Source organism: Protobothrops mucrosquamatus, unplaced genomic scaffold (assembly GCF_001527695.2).
Source record: "Protobothrops mucrosquamatus isolate PMUCROS unplaced genomic scaffold, P.Mucros_1.0 scaffold1336, whole genome shotgun sequence".
Lineage (NCBI taxonomy): Eukaryota > Metazoa > Chordata > Lepidosauria > Squamata > Viperidae > Protobothrops > Protobothrops mucrosquamatus.
The window spans coordinates 126,607-146,087 of NW_015387534.1; the positions used below are offsets into that span (position 1 = coordinate 126,607).

The following is a 19,481-nucleotide window of genomic DNA, read 5'->3' on the forward strand; positions in this document are numbered from 1 at the left end:
TTGTATACAGAAATTTAAAATATGCACTGTAATAGCAAAAATTCAGACACTCTTATGATTGTGAGAGCTTGTTTTGAAATACATTTTTAAAGATGTTCTGATGTTCAGTTATCTTTATCTTTAGTAAGATGTTTAATAACAGTTGATAGGTAATTTATAGCTTTTAAAAGTTAATGTGTTTTCTTCTCCTTCCTTCCTAGAGATGGCCAATAGAGGACCAAGCTATGGCTTAAGCCGAGAAGTTCAAGAAAAGATTGAACAGAAATATGATCTAGAACTGGAAAGTCGTTTAGTGGATTGGATTATTGTACAATGTGGTGAAAATATAGAGCATCCCCCTCCTGGCAAACAACATTTTCAGAAATGGCTAATGGACGGAATAGTAAGTAATAACTTGATATTACATCTATAAATGTAACATTGTTGAATAATATCATTTGTTCCTAAATTTCTACCATTTCAAAAATATATCAAATAATCAATTAACTTTGGCACTGCATTCCTGACCTCATTATGTAGCATGTTCTATAAAATCAATGAATAACAAAGTAATGTTTCAGAGGCTACAAAGTATATTTGATTTAACTTAAGAGCAATTATTATACTGTATCCATCTGTAAACTGCTTTTCTCTAGACTCCAATAAAATAATTCAAACATTGAAGGTGATTGCTCTTATGACCAGAAGACAATATGAAAAACAGTGTACAGAGCTGTACAGAGACGGATGGAATAATGGTTATGTAATATGAGGAATATAAATTACAATTCTTTGACAGTTAATTACAGACCATTTACAACCCTGAGATTTTCCATGATAGTATTATCTTCCTTAAAAATGGGTTAGTTATGTGTATTTGTTTATAAAATGTCACAATTCTGTTCTTTTTTTTTCAAGGAATAAGCAATTCCAAGTCTTTAAGAGATAATTTATTCATTTACTGAAAGAGCAGCACAAAGGTGCTTTCATTTACATGGAAGACTTGGCAAAATTATTAAATGTAGTGATTGTGTTTTCATCGGCTTACTACTTGATACTACTTACACTTGAGCTCAGACTGTGTTTTGCTCTCCCACGTGACTGTCAATTGTTATATAATCTGAAGTGAATAATTTGATTTTGCCTGCTTCATTAATCCATGTATGCTTTATCTTTGGAAAGGGAAGCTTTGCCAAGCATTTTTAATGTATTTGGCTCAAATGCATCCATAATAAATGCTGTCAGTAGCATACATTTATGTTTGCATTATGTATTTCAATTGAGGAGCATGGAGCCAGGGGACCCTTTCTAAGTGGCATTAGAATATCTATGTTATAAACAGAGTAATATACACATACTGTGTTGCCTTTAGTTGGTGGAATTAATTGATTTTGTCTCTTTCAATTCTGCTTTTAATGGTCAATCTCCCAGCTGCTCTGCAAGTTAATAAACAATCTTCATCCCAAGGGAAAAGAACCTATTGCAAGGATCTCAGAATCAAAGATGGCTTTCAAACAAATGGAACAAATTTCTCAGTTCTTGAAAGCTGCAGAAATCTATGGAGTACGAACAACAGATATCTTCCAGACAGTAGATTTATGGGAAGGTATAGATTTATTTATATATGAGCATGTGTTGGTTTTTTTTACTGTAACACTGTTTAACCTGCTATTCATTATATATTTCTTTCCGGGGGAAATTCCCAAATGCCATTACAATTATTTCTAATTTGCACTGCCTTTAAGCATTGTTCCCTCCAGTAATGCCTTCTTTTCTCTTGAAATTTATATTGATGCAGGCCTTAATGAAATATTTTGTACTTATAGCCAAGTGAAAGATGTGAGGTTTTTTTACAGAAGCACATCAAAGCTAAGCAAGAAGAAATTATATTACAGCAGATATTTCAGCAAAATAACAAATTATCATTTTAAGGATGATGAAATGTAATTAGTAAACATAAACCAGTTCACATTTTCTATATTTAGCTTGGAACAAAGTTATCTAATTCTTAGCCTCTGTGTATGGAAAACGTGCACAGAATTTCAATAATGTACATATTAGGACAAAGTCCAAACAGAAATTAATTATATTAGGGGAACTCATTACCAAAATTAATACATTAAGAAAGATACATATAGAAAGAGTGTATCAGGAGAAATATACAGCTATTTGCTAAAATACTTGTGAAATTTAGTTGGAGAAAAATCATGATGGGGATATTCATAGTATGGGATAGATCCAGTTTCAGATTGGGAAAATGAACTTGAGAAGTTCACTCTAGTAGTATTAGTAGTATATGAAATTAATCATTCCATAAACAATAACCACTCTCCTGAATGAAAGAAAACTCAGGGCAAATAGGTCTGAAACCTGATGATAATAATATTGTCAGAATAGTTTAAACTGAGTTTATATTGGGTCAAGCCTCAAATTTGTATGTTGTCATTTCACCTCTGGAAATGGACCTTATGCAAGTAGTATCTTTATAATTTATGCAAATTCTACAAAAAGATGTTTTGAAACACAGCAGAGCAGGTAGAAGACAACTCTTTTTAAGTTGAAAAAGCAGATTAATCTTTTACCAAACTCTCAAGAATGTTTTAGAAGCTGTTCCTGTCTATGCCAATGAGAATGTACCATATATGCACAGTCATTGCTTCACATTTTTCTCAGTAAAAAAAGTGAACTAACTTTATATGCCTCCTTTTTTATTATACTCTGGAATAAAGAACATTCCTTATATGTCTTTTAATATAAGGAAAGACTTGGTTTAATGGAAGTAATATCTACTCTGATAACGTCCAGTACCTAAATTCAGGCCTTTTTTCAACAATTCTCTTCCTAGTATTAGAAGAATCCATATAATTAATAATATTGTCCTTGTGAATTTGATATTTCCTTATATGTATCCTTGCGATTGATCACTGTGTCAGAAAGAAAATGGGAAAAGACAAAAAGTTCAACAAAGAGCAAAAGGAGCCATCTTGGCCATGAGGGGGGGGGGGGAATCTAAACTCCTTATTGAAGCAACACATTTTTTAGGCCAGCTGAAGGTTTGCATGAGAATTCATCAGGTAAGATGGTTAAAAAAATCACCTTCTGGGGACAGAGAGAGGAGAAAAAGAAACATAACTACCAAATGGAACTGCTTTTATATGTCTGTGCATATTCCAATGTTCAATTTGTTATTTGATGTATAATGTTTCTCTTTCTCTTTCTTGGATTTATTTTACTTTTTGAGAAATTGTGGAAAGTTTGAAAGTATGCTAGTTTTGGAAATCTTCAGTTGGTCTAACAAAATGTTGCCTTCACCAAAATTCAGTTTATGAACAAAATATTTGATCCATTATTTATTGCTATTTGATCCATTATGTATTCTACACAGGACAACTGTGTGTATCTTCTAGAAGAAAAGACAGTTTAAAATCTTTTTCACACATGGCATTTTTCTCACGTGGAAATAATACCTTTATGAGTAGTCTTTGGAAGTCATGTATATGAATCAAAATAAATTCTTGCACTCTCCATTTAAAACAATTGTCCATTCTTATTATATTTGTTTTTCCTCTCCTCTTCCCATTTCCTAGTCTTGCGCAGCAACTGTAGGAGTTTTGCTTTCCCTTTTTTATTTATTTTGTGCTTTAAATCAAATTATGAGCCTGAAGGCTTGCCTAACCAATTTACAGGGTTTTTTGTATCTAAAGAACATTTTTTAGATGTGAATTGATAATGATAGCCAGGAAGCAATGAGAGAGCTCCTGCTAAAAGCCCTGCAGGATGTGGCTACTGGCTCTGAGGAAAAAAGGACAAAGCAATCTTTGCTTTCTGTTACTAATCATGTCTCAGATGTTTCCAAGAAAAGGTTAGGCAGGATAAGAGCCAGTAGTCCCCATATCAAAATCTGTCAAGTAATATAGAGAGAAGATTCTGGATTTTGACCAAGAAAAATGATCTTTACAATTCAAACGGCATCCCTTTGAAGCTTGGATCAGAAAGCTTGAAGCCTTCCCAATTCCAGTAATGTCCAGTTATTTGCAGCTGTATTCCCAGAAGAGGAATTCTGGGAACTATACTGCCCTCACAGCTGGAGGACACCAGGTTGGAGAAGGTTTATGTATACTATGACCCTGGGTTACACTGAGATTACCTACTTGGATAGCCATTTTCAGACCTCATAGTTTAGATCTGTATTATGCTAAGGTTTGGAACAGGAACAGAGAAACCCAAGCTCTAGCAACATTGATTAGAATATCTGTGTTGTTGTGAAGGGAAAAATGATTAGTATGATTAAGCACATAGCAAATAAAAATACTAAAATTCTAATACTAGGTAGTGAGCAAAAATTGCCAAAAATGTTCCTCTGATATGTTTTTCAATGGTGCAAATAATAAATAATTAAATGTGGATGACAGGGATAAGAGCAGAACAGTAGGTATCTCAATAATCCTTCATGCTCATTAAGACACCAAACTTGTCCCCAAATTGGGAAGCAGGATTTTGTATTGGGACTGTCATGAAAACAATTCTTGATTATCAAGTCATAGATGACTTCTTGTGAATTACTAAAACAGTTATACATAGATCAGCAAGCCCTAAAATTAAAGAAGGTATATGTGTGTGTGAAGGAAACTAGCATACAAAATTGAATTATTATGTAATACCTTATAAATATTATTTCTACATTAAAAAAATAAAACCTTTAGTTTGCGATGGGACTGCGTAGACCCTTGAGAGCCCCTCTGGCCAGTAATAATCCAATGTTAAATGGCCATCTTAGAATTCTCCTCCTTCTGTTGTTTAGTTGTTATTATTCTATAATTTTGAAATTTTTAACCCAATTTAATTTTTCATTTCTAATTTTTATACGTTGTTTTATTTATTGGTTATATTATATTGTACACTACCCAGAGCCACTCTTTACGGGAATCAGCAGTTTAGAAATATGAAAAATAAATAAATCTCATAAAAAGAGATGCAACAGAGGTACTAGAAGTAGTTCATCAAACTAACAAATTAAGTATTTGACCAGAATATCTAATAGTCTATCATTATCTTTATTAATAGAACTTTAAAAGATACCATATTTCATTGTGTGCATCATTTAATACATCTTATTTATATTTTATGTGTTCCATAGGTGTTATATGCCATACTGCTACTTACTCATCTTATTTCAAAATTATTTATTTTAGGGCATTCCAATTAAAGATGTAAACATATTCATTTTTAAATTGAAAGAAATCGTAATATTGTGAAATATTAACGAGGTTTCATTTTCTGACCCAAAGACTTGTTTAAGAGAGTTCTCTTAAATATTGAACCCTTTGAGATTTCATTTCCAAGGTTATCATAAGAGCAGCAGAATAGATGTGAAAGAAATATTTGTGATTCTCCATTTCCTTCATCTAATGCTTATTGTAAAAAACTAGTATTTAATTTAAAAAAAATCTTTTCCTTCCAATGCAAGCTGGACTAATTACTTCTCTTTTTAAACATCCCACAACCTATGAACATGGCATAAGACCAAGAACCTGTACAACAATGTTAACCATTTCCTTGCCCTTAGCTAAACACTTCTGCTTCAGTCTTTCCATTGTTAGAATATCACATTATCATAAAACTCTAATCTCAGATTTCCTTTTTCAAAACTGGAGTCTTTGTTTTGACTATGACTTAAATGTTGCCTGAGATCTATGCTCCTGGGGTCAGCATCTTTCAATAGATTGAAAGTTACTTTAAAAGTTAATGGGAACAAAAAGGGGGAAAGATGGCTTCCAAATCCTCTCATTGCCTTGTGAATGTTATCCTTGCATTTTTACTTCACCTATGCAACCCTCAATAGCTACAAACAATAATTTAAAAATGTGGCTTTTAAAAACAATTTTTAAAAGATGATATTGTCATGGAATTAACAGATGTTCCTTATTACAATGAGCCAAGGCTCTATGACTCACAATCTCCCTTTAATGCTAACTTTTCTGTGGCCTTAGTCAATTTAGTCACTCTGTCTTTGTTAAGTAAAGATAGTAGCATTAATTTATGCAGGTGCTTATGAACAAAATAAGGATTGCTCTGAAAACAGTGCTGGGTAACTTTTGCAATGATGTTACTGCTAGAGTAGGCCATGAGAACTTAACATCTACAGATTCTTTTCTATGACTTTTCATGTTGTCTTGTCACCTAGGGTTTGATAGAAGGTGTAGCTTTGTGAGTGTAGAGGGAGATTTAACTCATTAGTGTTCAGTATTTGGCTTCCAAGGTCTGACATTAGCTTTACATATCTAAAGCTTCCTTCAGCAATTCTCTGAGTGTAAATTGTCAATGCAAAGAGTGGTGGTGATGGGAATGAAAATGCTAATAGTGCTCCAGTCCATCATATTGTCTTCTATTTGCAAAGGTTGACTTATCTGTAAAGGAAAACTTCCTGCATCTGTAAAGATGCTTCACATAATTTAAATCTCTGGAATTATAAAATGATCTTCTATATCAGTGTTTCTGATCTGGACATCCTCCAGGTGTGTGGACTTCCAAAACTCCCTAGCTAGCAAGCATGAGAAGCCCTATACAGACAGACTATTAGGCACATGAAGTTGACAAGAATGATAATAGAGGAGGCAGATAATAGAGGAGGCAGAACCAGCACTCTTTTGCTTCTATCCTGTGCAACACCCCACCCATACACACATATATGCTCACATTTGTGGGGGGGGGATTTGAAGAAGTTTTAAAAGAACTAGCAAGGGACTGAAAGAAAAACAAAGTGCTTGACATAAGAAGAGGCAAGCTAGAATGAGCAAAACCCTGAGATATCTATGATAGAGGAAGGCCAATGAGTTATATTTAATAATAGTAAAGTTGGAAGGGACCTTTTATATTGACATAGATGAAAAACAGCCTGAACATGAGTGGGCTGTATTCCATCATAATAGCATGTTTTAGAGTCTATAAGCAGCTTATGCTGGTGAAATTTTCAGCTAACCATTGATTTATTTCTGGGTGGCATATTTTACTTCATTTGTTGGTAATTAGAATAGAAAAAAACCCTAAGTCCAGCTCCCAAAAGATGCTTTCAAATTTGTTCTCTACAAAAATTTGCAAACCTTATTAGAAAGACTTACAGTTTAATGAAAAGTGTAGCCTCTAGTACAGATTAGTCTCATAGAAATCAAACATCTGATCAGGCTTCCTAAAGCTCTAAAACTTGTTATAGTTATACACTGATAGTCATGCAGCAGTTTGCAAGCTAAAGGTAGGAAGAGTTCTGTCAAGGAAAATTCCCTTGTGACCAGAATAAAAACAGAAAGCAGTTTGCAAGCTAAAGGTAGGAAGCGTTATGTCAAGGAAAATTCCCTTGTGACCAGAATAAAAACAGAAAACATAATGTAATAATAAAAAGCTCTGGGGATTTTGAGGTTAAACAGGTGTCTACGTAATTCTGTTGAAGTACCATCAAACAATTTATCAATAACAAATGAATAATTCTTTTTAGGAAAAGACATGGCTGCCGTGCAAAGGACTCTAATGGCTTTAGGCAGTGAAGCTGTTACAAGGGACGATGGATGTTACAAAGGGGATCCCGCCTGGTTTCACAAGTAAGAATGTGTTTGTTGTTTCCATTTTCAGACATAGACTAAATGTGCAGTTTTAATGAAAAACAAATCCTAGACAGAAGAAAAATATACTTTTAAAAGCAAGACACCTTAACTTCCGCCTTTTTCAGCTGTCAATTAAAGAGCTAATGACCTCTTTAGAATAGATATTCAAAAATGTTCCATTTATAATAAGTGAATTAGGTTGATGCAGAATAGTCTAACCAGGAGTGCAAACATTCCTTCACTTATTGACCCAGAGCTATTGAAAATGAAAAGCATAGAATGCCACTTTTTCCAGACAGGAAATACGTAAATCTTTAGTATAAATTCTAAATGCATGCATGGTTTTAAAAAGGGCAAAAGTATCCCAAATCTTTCTCTATTCCTAGTCTGTAATTTTTTTTAAAAAGGTAAAGGAATCCCTGTAGATTTGATTCTGCTAGTCATTGCTGACTATAGGGGGCAGTGCTCATCTCTGTTTCAAGACCATTGAGCCAGCACTGTCCAAAGACATCTCTGTGGTTATGTGACCAGCATGACATTACAGAGTGCTATTATCTTCCCACCAAAGAGGTACCTATTTATCTATTCGGATGCTTCAAATTGCTAGATTGGCAGGAGCTGGGGTGAGAACAGAAGCTCACCCCATCACGTGGTGCTTAGGTCTCAAACCTGGGCTGCCGGCTTTCCAGTTGACAAGTCCTGTGTCTTTACTGCTGAGCAATTGCACTCCCTCAAGTATGTGATATGGCCCCATATATTTTGCCTCTTCCCTGACAGTGCAGATCTCAGCCCTTTGATCTCCAAAACATTAGGTGAGCCCCCAGCTACTCAATACTTGCCCAGCTCAGTATATAATTTGTATATGAAGAAGTCTTCTCTTGTTCATACAGCCAGTGGATCAGGTGGTATGTCTTGCTTAAAATATTTGAGTCATTCTTCAAGCAATGACTCAGATATCTATAACAACAATTGTCCAAGCATTCACAGAAATATGAAACATAATTTGAAATTCATTACTATCTGCTGAGACAGTTCTGAAGCTATACTTTCTCAGAATTTTGCTCTCCTTCATGATTGTTGATAAATGAACATATATCTGAGAAAGGTGCCTACCAGTTCTGAAACAATTTTCCCAAACTGATATTTGATACATTTTGTAACATAAGCCTCTGGAAAAAAAAGTGCTTAATCTTATATGCTCTTGTTTTAATAAAGCAGAACATCTACTTAAGTGTTTTTCTGGATGGTGGCCAGATAACTTAAAACCAACACTACCAAGACAGTGGCTTACTAATTTGCTATTTGATAACAATATTTCTACCCTTTTTCAAATGTGGCTTATCCATTTATAGCAAAATGCGAGGTTGATTTAGTTTTCTGATATTGAGATGTTGATTGAGATTACTCAAATGCAGGAGTGAGTAGTATCCATCTATTTTAAATCCTTATTTGATAATAACTTTGATTTTTTTATTGTTTTGAATGATGCCATCCCCCCCCTTCTAAGAGGGAACTGTATCAATTGTTGGATGGGGGTGAACACTTTCCCTAAATGTCACTGTAATTAATGTTAATTTCAATCTGCTGTATTGGCCAAGATGTTTTCTATCTGCTTGTGTTTAATATTTTTTGAAGGAAAAGAAATGCAAAGTAATGCATTTTTTTCAGAGTCCTAACCATTCCCTTTTTCACAGTGGCTAAATATGTTCAGGGAATAAAGTAGAATTTTAGAAAGTCTTTACATGTAAGATATTCATACTTCAAGCCTCTAATCCCTCAAAGAGAATCCTAAGGTCCTTGGGACTGGCTGGCTTACATTATCTTATGACAAAGACACACCTACAGCTTTAGAACGGGGAATTCAGTGTTAGAAACCTCTTCTTGTCTTCCAAATGGCCAATACAGCTCATGTTCTCAAAAATCAGGGCAATACTAACCTTATACTATAGAAAAACATAGGGGCTGTGGCATTCAATCTGATAAATATTTGAGAATTTAAAATAGAACAAACATGTCACTTTTAAAAAAGAATCATTTTCACAGGAAAGCACAGAAGAACCAGCGAGGATTTTCTGAAGAGCAGCTTCGCCAAGGACAGAATGTCATCGGTCTTCAAATGGGAAGTAACAAGGGAGCATCCCAGTCAGGGATGACAGGATACGGAATGCCAAGACAGATCATATAGTTTAAACCACCTTTAAACTCTCACTTACCCACTTGGTAGCATGGCCTGACTGAAAAACACATAGCTAGTTAATGTTCATGCTGAGATCTGCTTCTAGGTTTTCTCTCTAAGATTATGTGTGTGTGTATGCATATGTATACACGCACACACATACACACAGTCTTTCAACTGAAACTGTGGATCTGTGTGTTTGTTGCGTGTTAGTTCACATAGCACGCTGACACCTATATGATGTTCATTTTTGAACTATGCAAAGACTATTTTTCTGTATTTATTTGCAATTTGTTATTTTCTGTACTCTTGTCTTATTGAACTGCCTATAACTTCTCAGTCCTTTTCTTCTCTACTCTATCCAACTTTCATCTTCTAAAAATAAAAATAAAATGGGATAAATAACTGCAAAGATTTAAGCTGGATATGTCTTTTGCAGCATCTCTGTGCTCTGAAATAAATGTTGTAAGAGGAGAGTGAATATGATTTACAATACTTTATAGAAACTATTGAGTTTATAGTGATCCTTGTCAAGGATATATGCAGACATACACACATAGAAAGACATGATGTTTAGCTGATCAAATTTGATTGGGCAAAAGGTATCCCAAATCAGAATAAGAATATAACCTAAGAGGCAGGATCCCCAGTCCAAGAAAAGTCATTCCAGAAAAATCAGTAACATCAGAGGAAGAATTTGGATAATCAAAGCAGGAGATTGGTGGGAAGTATGATGTTTACTGGTTCCAGTTGTATTCTGCCTTCAACTCTCGAAAGACAGTCTTTCATATGTAGATAATGGCCTGATCTATTATAAGGTTTTTTTTAACAAAAAATCCCTTTAAATTTTGCTGATTTATGCTTACCCCCTCTACCATACTTTCTTCTGAATACACTTACCAAATATTTAGCTTAATCAAATAATATATGATTTGGTTATCAATAGCCATTTGGTATCTGCTCACCAATTACCTATACATATAAAACATGACATTGACGTTGAAAGCAAAACACTTCATTTCAATCATAAGCATCTCAACCATTATGGCTAAGGGACACTTATCCTACTGTTAGTCTTCAATCCAAGGGATCAGGTACCTTTCACTTAAAGATGGAGGAAAGTTAAAATGAATAGGATTTTTGCATAATTTACTCTATATTATTTTGCCATTGAATTCACATGTTATAGGATTATTACTATCCACCAAAAGGACTAGCACCTGCCCCCTCCCCTTACTAAACTAAAATCCACAGCATTTTAAAATCAGGATCAGGCTGATTTACTCAAGGCTTTTAGATGGAATAGGCTTCTTAAGTTCTTCATTGGCTCTCAAACCCTTTTCTATACCCTCTGGTTCTCTTCTTGTATCACAAATGCCAAACTTAACTCAGAGGTGGCTGCTATATGGGGGATGGAGAAACAAATTGTAATATACAATCCCCAAATGTTTAACATAGTAGTTCAAGAAAGAAGCACACGTACATGTGAAAAATACAGAAAATCCTCTCTCTATTTGTATTTGACAAGACTATATCTATTCTGTGTAATTTTCTATTCTCTGTTATCCTTTGTCGAAAATAATAACTGCATACAATGACATTTGACTACTCTTGGCTTAAATACATTTGGGTTTCTGCTCAATAAAACCTGCATCGACATTATGATTAACATAAAGGGTTAACTTTTGTAAGAGAAGTCAGTCCTGACTATTGGGGGTAGAGGAGTTCAGAATGCTTTACTATGATTATCTCATTTTATGCTTCACTTTTGTGATTGTTTAAGTTGAGAATACTTGTCTTATTAACTTACCTTCTGTAGCGGTTTCACATTGATGCACAGGTACTCTCATTGTTTCCCCTGGAACTTGAAAGGATGATGAAGACAGAAATCTCCATTCCAGCGGTACCTTTTTCCCAGCCAAGTTAAGGTATGGGATGTGTTTTGCTTTTTGCATCAAGAGTATGACTATTATGGCAACAGGATCAAGACATTTACACCTGCTTCTAATTATTTGTGGTTGTAGGATAATATCACCTTCTTTTTCACAACAGGCAGGAAATATAATAAACAGGAATTCAAGATATACAGTTAGCCAGTGCACCCCTTGAATAGGTGCTCAGGGATACAATATTAGATTGGCATATCATTAGCAAATTTGATTGATGCTTGATGATAGATTGTTGACGAGTGACAAAAATAACATTAAAATTCTTCATTCAGAGCCTTGTTATACTTTATCACTCAAAATAATGTTGAAAGAAATTATGTAAATGAATCCAGAAATCTTATCCATCTGTCAATCCATCACTGTGAGATTTTGCTGAAAACTGAATCCAACGGGAGCAAATTTGATGTGGGAGAGAAGCTGGCAAAAGAAATTGTGTCCAAATGTGTACCAGATCTGGCTGGCAACTCTGGAAAAATATTTTATTATTATCATCACCATCATCACCACCACCACCATCACTAATAACAACATCCTCATCATACATAAAATAACCCCTTTCAGTGCAACAGTATGATAGAGCTAGACAACACCTCAAATTCTGTTAATCTCTCTAATCTTAGTCCTCATCCCTTGCTCCTCCTGGCTATGTGACTCAAGAGCTAAGCCTATGCAATTTATCATATGCTCTTCAGTACATACATATGTTGAAATATGGATGGAGTGCAGAAACACACAGAGAAGCGTAATATATTACATGTACCTCCTGTGGCCACTGCTGGTTGAGAAGTTGAAAATAATCCAAAAGCCATACTTTGAAGCTGGATTTAATTCCATGCACATTTCTCTTCCCTTCTCAGAGCTTAACCCTAACGCTAACCCTAACGGCTCAGTATAACTTATTCACATCAGTTATCAAATTTAATATAGTTAACTAATCTGTGGAAATACTGTATAAGCAGCTCTCTGATAAACTGTTCACTAAGACGAAACATTTGCCTTTTGTTTACCTTTGTCAATGGAGTTCAAAATAGTTAGAAATACCTAAACATACTCGACAAGTATTATCAGTCTTATTTTATATGCCACAGTCTTTGTCTTAAAGCAGAGCAAAAAAGATACTCTCTCACTTCTCCCAGGAAGAAGCTTTTTAGCTTGTACTCATAGATCCCGTTTTTCATCTGAGTAAACTAAGTAAAGAATTTCTCAAACTGGACTCAGCTCCTGGAGACAACTTGGACTGTTTTATGTATTTTTCTTAGCCAGATGGAGCACTTTATCATTGCCTTCTGTGATTTTACTTTTTTTTTTTAGTAATAACTATTTTTTAAACAGGTGGACACTAGCTTTGCTTTATTTTTCCCTCCAATATCAAAGATAGAGATCTGATTTCAGAGGAAGAAAACTGACATTCATTTCTCCTTCTTGCCATTTTATCAGATTTTGCATTGAGTTAAATAACTTTGATGGTGGAATGTTTCAAGTTGTATTTTGGATTACACTGTGTGTTTAAATTCTATTAGATTATTCTTGTCTATTTAATTAGATAGCACATTTTAGGTATGGCCAACCAGAGTTTTGACTGAGCATTTGTAATTTCCAATAAATATTCCCTTAGAAGAGACTGCGGTGAACAAATTGTTAAAAGCTTATCATTCCCATTGTTTAAAATGCCAATTATTGGCCTTTTAAAATTTTTATCCAATGTAAGCCCATAATAGAGAGAAAGGTGATCTAAATTTATTTATTTTTGTACTTCTGAAAATAAGCACCTCTTAAATATGTTCTGACTTTATTAGTTGCATAATTTTAAAGGCTTATAATGCCAACAATGCGAGAATACAATAACTGAAAAGTCCAATTTATAGCAGCCTGATGTGTGTATGACAATGAGTACGCTGGATGAAGTTTTGAAATATATGACAAATATGAGATTTTTATTTTACCAAATATTTTGCAAATCTAGCAGAGTGGACAATTTCAGTATTCTGTGTTTCTCCATAAAAAGGATTTTTCACTACTACAGATTGTACCTCACAAATATAAGAATTGAAACATAAAGGAAGTTTTGAAACTATTTTAAAACTGCTACTGCATAGTTTATTAGCAAATGGGACAGTTTTACTTAGAAAATTATTTCACCCATTCTTCCAAATGTATGGATATAGTAATGTTTATGATTAGACATATGGTTTGTGTCCTCACCACAATACGGTTGTTGGGGACAATAATCTTGAACAACCTCTATGAATGCATCATCTGTGACCTTCAGTAATGTTATAAAATAAAGATCTGATCCTATGTTCAGGCAGCAGAAGTAATAGATATAGTTGTGATTAATTTAATGGTATGATATGACCTTTGTTTCTAATTAGATTTGTCTGGCAGGACTCCTTTGCTGGCAACATCTTCCAGATGTTCCTGTAATTTATTCATTCTAATGGAAAGGATAGTAGCAGAAAAAGGATTATGTTTTGTAGTTGAGGCCTGTTATATAGCACACTCTTTCTTGGCTGAATGTTTTCTGTGTAAGTTGAACTCTTGGTGCATATTTCATAAACAACATGGGTGCATTGGTTGACAATTAGAAAAGCTGTCAGGCTTAATTTAAAAGTTACACTACTGAAAAGCCTGCCATAATGTATTGTTCATGAAAGATATCGGTTTAAAATAAAATTCTAGAATAAGCATAGAATATTTGGGCTATAGGCATATAGCTATCCAATATATGGTGGGCAAGGCTATAGCTTTCTATATTAATTGCTGGCATCTAAACAGAAGGAGTCTGGAGGCAACTTTTACAACTAACAAATTTTATTAAAAGGCATTCATTTTCATCAGAGCATTCTATGACTCTGATGAACTGAACTGCAGTTCATAAAAGCTTATATCTTTCAATAAAATTAGTTTAAAAAGGTGCTACCTGATTCCTTCTGATGTTTTGCCATAATAGACGAACACAATTCTCCTATAACTGCTGACATCCAGTGGTTTCTGTATTTTTGCATCATAGATAAGGTATTGGTATTCTCTGACTTATGACCACAAATGACTACTTCACTTCTCTTACAGATTGTGAAAATTAAGAAATATAAGTAGTATGATAAAGGGGCTACCAGGCAGCCAACTTTAATGCTTTCACTTGTTAAAGTATATAATTTAGAATGAAAGGGTACAAAGGATGTGAAAGATTAAAGAAAAGGATAAAAGATTGCAATGATTTGTGAAGACAAAGAAAAATTACTAGCAGTGAATTTCTCAAAACAATGCAAGAATCTGGAAGAATGCCATAATCATAAATATATTTATAACATAAATATAATTAGAAATAACCAAACCAAAATTTTCAGCCTGCCTCTAAGAATTCATTGAGTTATAATAGCAATCCTGTCTGATCAAATGAAGGACACTACATTTGATTCCTGGGAAATGCTGAGTTGTTCTACTTAAAGCATTATGATTTATACTGAGATGACTAAAGAATTCTGCTAAGCATCTGCATGACTTGGAAAGATTCAGCTTATGCTTTATCTCTTATGGTTATTATGCAGCAGTTAAAGACAAAGGAACAATGCCAAAGTAAAAAAGAAAGACAATCCCCAATTTGATAGAACTATGGCATTTCAGCAAAATCATAGATTGGTAGGAAAATATTTATTTGCTAAAATTTACTGTATTTCAGTCTAAAGGAGAAACAGCTCAAAAATAAAGAAATTTAGCTTAACAGCCACATAAATGAAATATGGATCGGTACTGCCATTTTGAATTGAATGTGGAAACAAATGGAAGCCAGTAAAGCTGGCAACATCTAGCAAAGTAGGTTAGTATCAGTTTAGTTTTCTAAACAGTTTTGTCTTCTAAACCAGCGGTCCCCAACCTTTGCAGTTTGGCTGCCTGGGTGGAGGGGCAGGAGGGCAACCAAGCCATACTAGTGGTGGGCCAGCACACATACACGCAGCTCAACTTGTGTGAGTGGTGGGCCAGTGCGCATGTGTATACACACATAGCTTGACTGCAAGTTGAACTGCGAGCACATCTGTGCCAGCCTACCGCTTGTGCGAGTTGAGCTTCATGCGAGTTGAGCTTCATGCGAGTTAAGCTGCGTGCTCGGATGCACACCAGTCGCATGGCTCAGTTCTGAATAGACCGTGGCCTGGTAGTAGGCTCTCCACCTGGGGTTTGGGGACCCCTGTTCAAACAAACTACTCTGTCTAGATAAGGTTATAATTGATATACTGGCCTGAAAAGCCAGCATGGGAATTCTAGGAGTTGAAATCCACACATTGGACAACAAAGTTGCCAAGTTTGAGAAGTATGGGGCTAAAGCAATGTTCTCTATGTATTCCCAATATATAGGGATATCAGACTCTAATTCTGAGAATCATGGTTCCAAAGCAAATGGAAGATTCGAGGCTGGAACAAGCAAACCCATATTGACAAAAGGCATTCTTTCTTCTAAGAATCTAATCTATAGAGGGAATGGAACCTTCCATAAACCATCAATGAGGCCTTCATCTTGTCTGAGTTCCAGAGTCTTCAGCCAGTCTATCATTGAAACTTGGCATTGTGTTTTTCTTACTGATCGTTTCACAGCACTGATACTTGACTGCATGCTTGCATTACTACAACTCGATTGTGCACAACAATCAGTTTACATGTTAAACTTTTTAAGTTGGTAAAAGCTTTTACATGAACATTAAAATATATGTTCTTTATGTTACAATTTTTTAACTCTCAAGATCCTTTTTCAGAGAACAATCATGCATTTATTTTAGCAAACAGTGAAAAGTGATATCTTAAATGGAGCTGTGTAAGAATTTGGCTATTTATGAGCCACTGTAGAACTGCAGAGTTACCATTTTAAATCCCACGTGCTGCATGTTCACATTAGGTTATGCTGTGAAAGCAGACACTCTGTGTCATGTGAGGAGCCCCTTAAGAATCCGAATCTAAGATTTTCTGTAACTTGAGTTCCCAGCAGATTACCTGCTTTAGATATAAAGATATAAAAGGTATTTTATAAAGAAATGAAGGATTATTTTTTCCAGGTGAATTAAAAATGCAGGGGTTTTTTTAATATATGAAGCAGAGAATGATAATGCTCTGTGGTGTTGTAGTTTTGACTTTCTGAAACTACAAGACAAATATTAGTTTATGCAACTTGAGGACTATTTTAAAAAATATATGCATAAATGATACTTTCCTTTATTATTTTGTTAATTAAAACTCAAAATAATGCTTTTTTTCCTGGTGTGTTTGTGTATTCAAAACCTGATTTATATATCAGGATTACAGAGAGTATTTTAAATAGTTTCAAGCAGTTACTATACGGTAAGTCATTTATATAAAGTGGACAACTTTCAGACAGATTGGATGACAGTCATCCTTTTTGGATAAATGCAATGATGCTATTTCTGTTCATATTTTCTGCAAAACCATATTTTTTTCAGTCATGGTGTACTGACTAAACTATGTGATTAAATTGATATAACACACTAAGCCATACCTGTGCTTTTACATTCTGTACCATAATGCACCTACTATAACCTACTGCACCTAAACAAAATCAAGTATATCACATTATTGCTTAGTATATATTTTAAATAAGACCATTTCATGCAGTGAACTTTCCAAATTATTAAATCACAACTCAGCCATGGTAATGCCTACTTTAAAATGCATTTAGTCTCACTTTAGAGTTCCAGGAAAGTGTTTTAATATTGCTTAAAGCTAACACAAATGTTGAGGAAATTGCTTGATGATTTATCAAACTTTAATTAGTAGCTACAACATTTACATTGTTTGTATCTTGAGAGGACTGAGCTCCTAGCTTACTCATTTATGAACTTCATTTGTGAATACTGTATAATATTACAATGGTAAAATTTGGCATGGCAAAGCCATGCAAAAGCCTAAATACATATGAAATATTTAAGTTCAGTCTTATACCAACAGGATGATGATCTTAAAACTGCAATCCCATATGAATTTACTGAAATACTTATCCCCTTGATTTCATAAGGTTTATGCAAAAAATAAGTGGGCAGAGGATTATGGTTTATGCCTGTCTGCAGAATACAGAACTCTTCCTTGAGTCTGACTGTCCCATCTGATACAATCAAAAACATACTTTTCATAGTCATTCTTTCCCCTGTGCTGGACATATGGCAGAAGCTGTCCAGGTGTTCTGTGAAAAGAAGATCTACCTGTTTGTTATGAAAAATGCATATCTAAACATAAGCATAATGCTTTCAGACAGAATTATGTTGAGACAGAATTACGTTACAAGACTTTTTAATGCAATTTAGTTTCAAATAATCCATTAATCTCATCTTCATGGATTTGAATATTTACTTTTTTCATATTGGAAAAATTGATAATATTCTTTAAAAATGCTCAATTTATACAGAATCCCTTATAAATTGCTCAATTTATATGGAATGCAACAAATCAAGAGAGCATAGGGCTGGGGTTTTTTGTCTTTGAAGGGGGAAAGTAAAACCATTGCAAAAGATTGCACAATTCTAATGTTAATGTAATTTATGCTTTTACATCTAAAAATAAAATAAACAGTTGAGCTATCACACATTAGAGTGATTTAACAATTCAATACAGCAATGACTTAATATTAATTCTGAAAGACATTGACTTCATACAAGAGAGCAGTATGCATATTTCAGTGATCATAGCTCAAGTGTTTCTTTTAGAACTACATATATTTGAGTAGACTTCTATTAGGATGAAAATTAAAACAAATAAAATCCCCAAAAATACAAGGGGTCTTGAGTAGAAAATAGATTTTGTTCTGTAGAATTAAAATAATGAAAAATGAAAAGGCTCCTCAAAAGTATAGGCAATAAGAAAGGGTGTTGGATCACTCCAATATATGTTTTAAATAGTTGCTTATTCCAGGAACTCCAGGAAATGACATTAGCCACAGTAATAATAACACAATGAATGTAGTTTATGTCTATAGTATACCTTGCTACTTGGTATTCTAAGTACTTGATGTTACAAGAAATGTTTTCTCTGGACCGAAAGGATCCCCCTACTATTATGGCTGACGTCTATAAATACTGACTTCTATGAATATATCTAATCCCAGCCATTAACATATCTTCATTATTTATTTATGTGAAAATTTTACTCCTGCTATACAACATCAAAATCAGCAGAAATGTTTAAACAGAAACAGAAAGAATGGTGACTGTAGAGTAGCAGCCTTTGGTACATTTTTAAAAAAATTGGGCAGAAAAAGTGAATGCCTATTCTAAAGATATGAAGGAAGTTCTATTGATTGAATTTTAAGTGCAGTGGGGATGAGATATGGATCAATAACAGAAGTAGAGTACTTCAATAACAAATGAGATTATTCCTGCCTTCAGAATTATAGTCAGAATACTGTCACCAAAGTAGAAATCAAAGAATGAAACAAGAAAAACAAGATAACTCAGAACCAGTTTCTGGAAATTATAAGAATTATAAGCTATATGGGTGTATAGTATAGTATCTCTATCTGAATTAAGTATCCACAATTTTGTCCTAGCATAGATTGCATTTTCTCTGAATAATGTGTATGTGGTAGGAATGGGATAGAAAGGAAAAGTGAGTTGGTTCCCTGATTGTTATAATTCCTACAATCATTCTTTCTGACATTCTTCTTGTTTCTCCATCTCTCTCTCTCTATCTCCTTTTGAGGTTGCCACTTATCTCCATATATTTCTCTCTATTTCTGAAATTTTATTCAAAGTGTGACATAACACCCTAGTACAGGACTTTTCAACC

The 19,481-nt window shown here is 34.2% G+C and overlaps 1 protein-coding gene across 1 annotated transcript; it reads left to right on the plus strand.

The window, feature by feature from the left end:
- The first annotated feature begins 202 nt into the window (after positions 1–202).
- TAGLN3 (transgelin 3) lies at positions 203–10,102 on the plus strand. The gene is made up of 4 exons (XM_015821468.1): positions 203–382; positions 1,411–1,585; positions 7,469–7,571; positions 9,618–10,102. The coding sequence occupies exons 1-4, from the start codon at positions 203–205 to the stop codon at positions 9,757–9,759; spliced, it is 600 nt and encodes a 199-aa protein (XP_015676954.1). The 3' UTR covers positions 9,760–10,102.
- Positions 10,103–19,481: the final 9,379 nt, after the last annotated feature.

What these genes read in the sequence shown, in the direction of transcription:
- TAGLN3 (XM_015821468.1), top strand. Translation starts at nt 203, where the DNA reads ATGGCCAATAGAGGACCAAGCTATGGCTTAAGCCGAGAAGTTCAAGAA. An exon ending in AATGGCTAATGGACGGAATA is followed by an intron (nt 383 to 1,410) that starts GTAAGTAATAAC and finishes TCAATCTCCCAG; the next exon opens with CTGCTCTGCAAGTTAATAAA. An exon ending in GATCCCGCCTGGTTTCACAA is followed by an intron (nt 7,572 to 9,617) that starts GTAAGAATGTGT and finishes TCATTTTCACAG; the next exon opens with GAAAGCACAGAAGAACCAGC.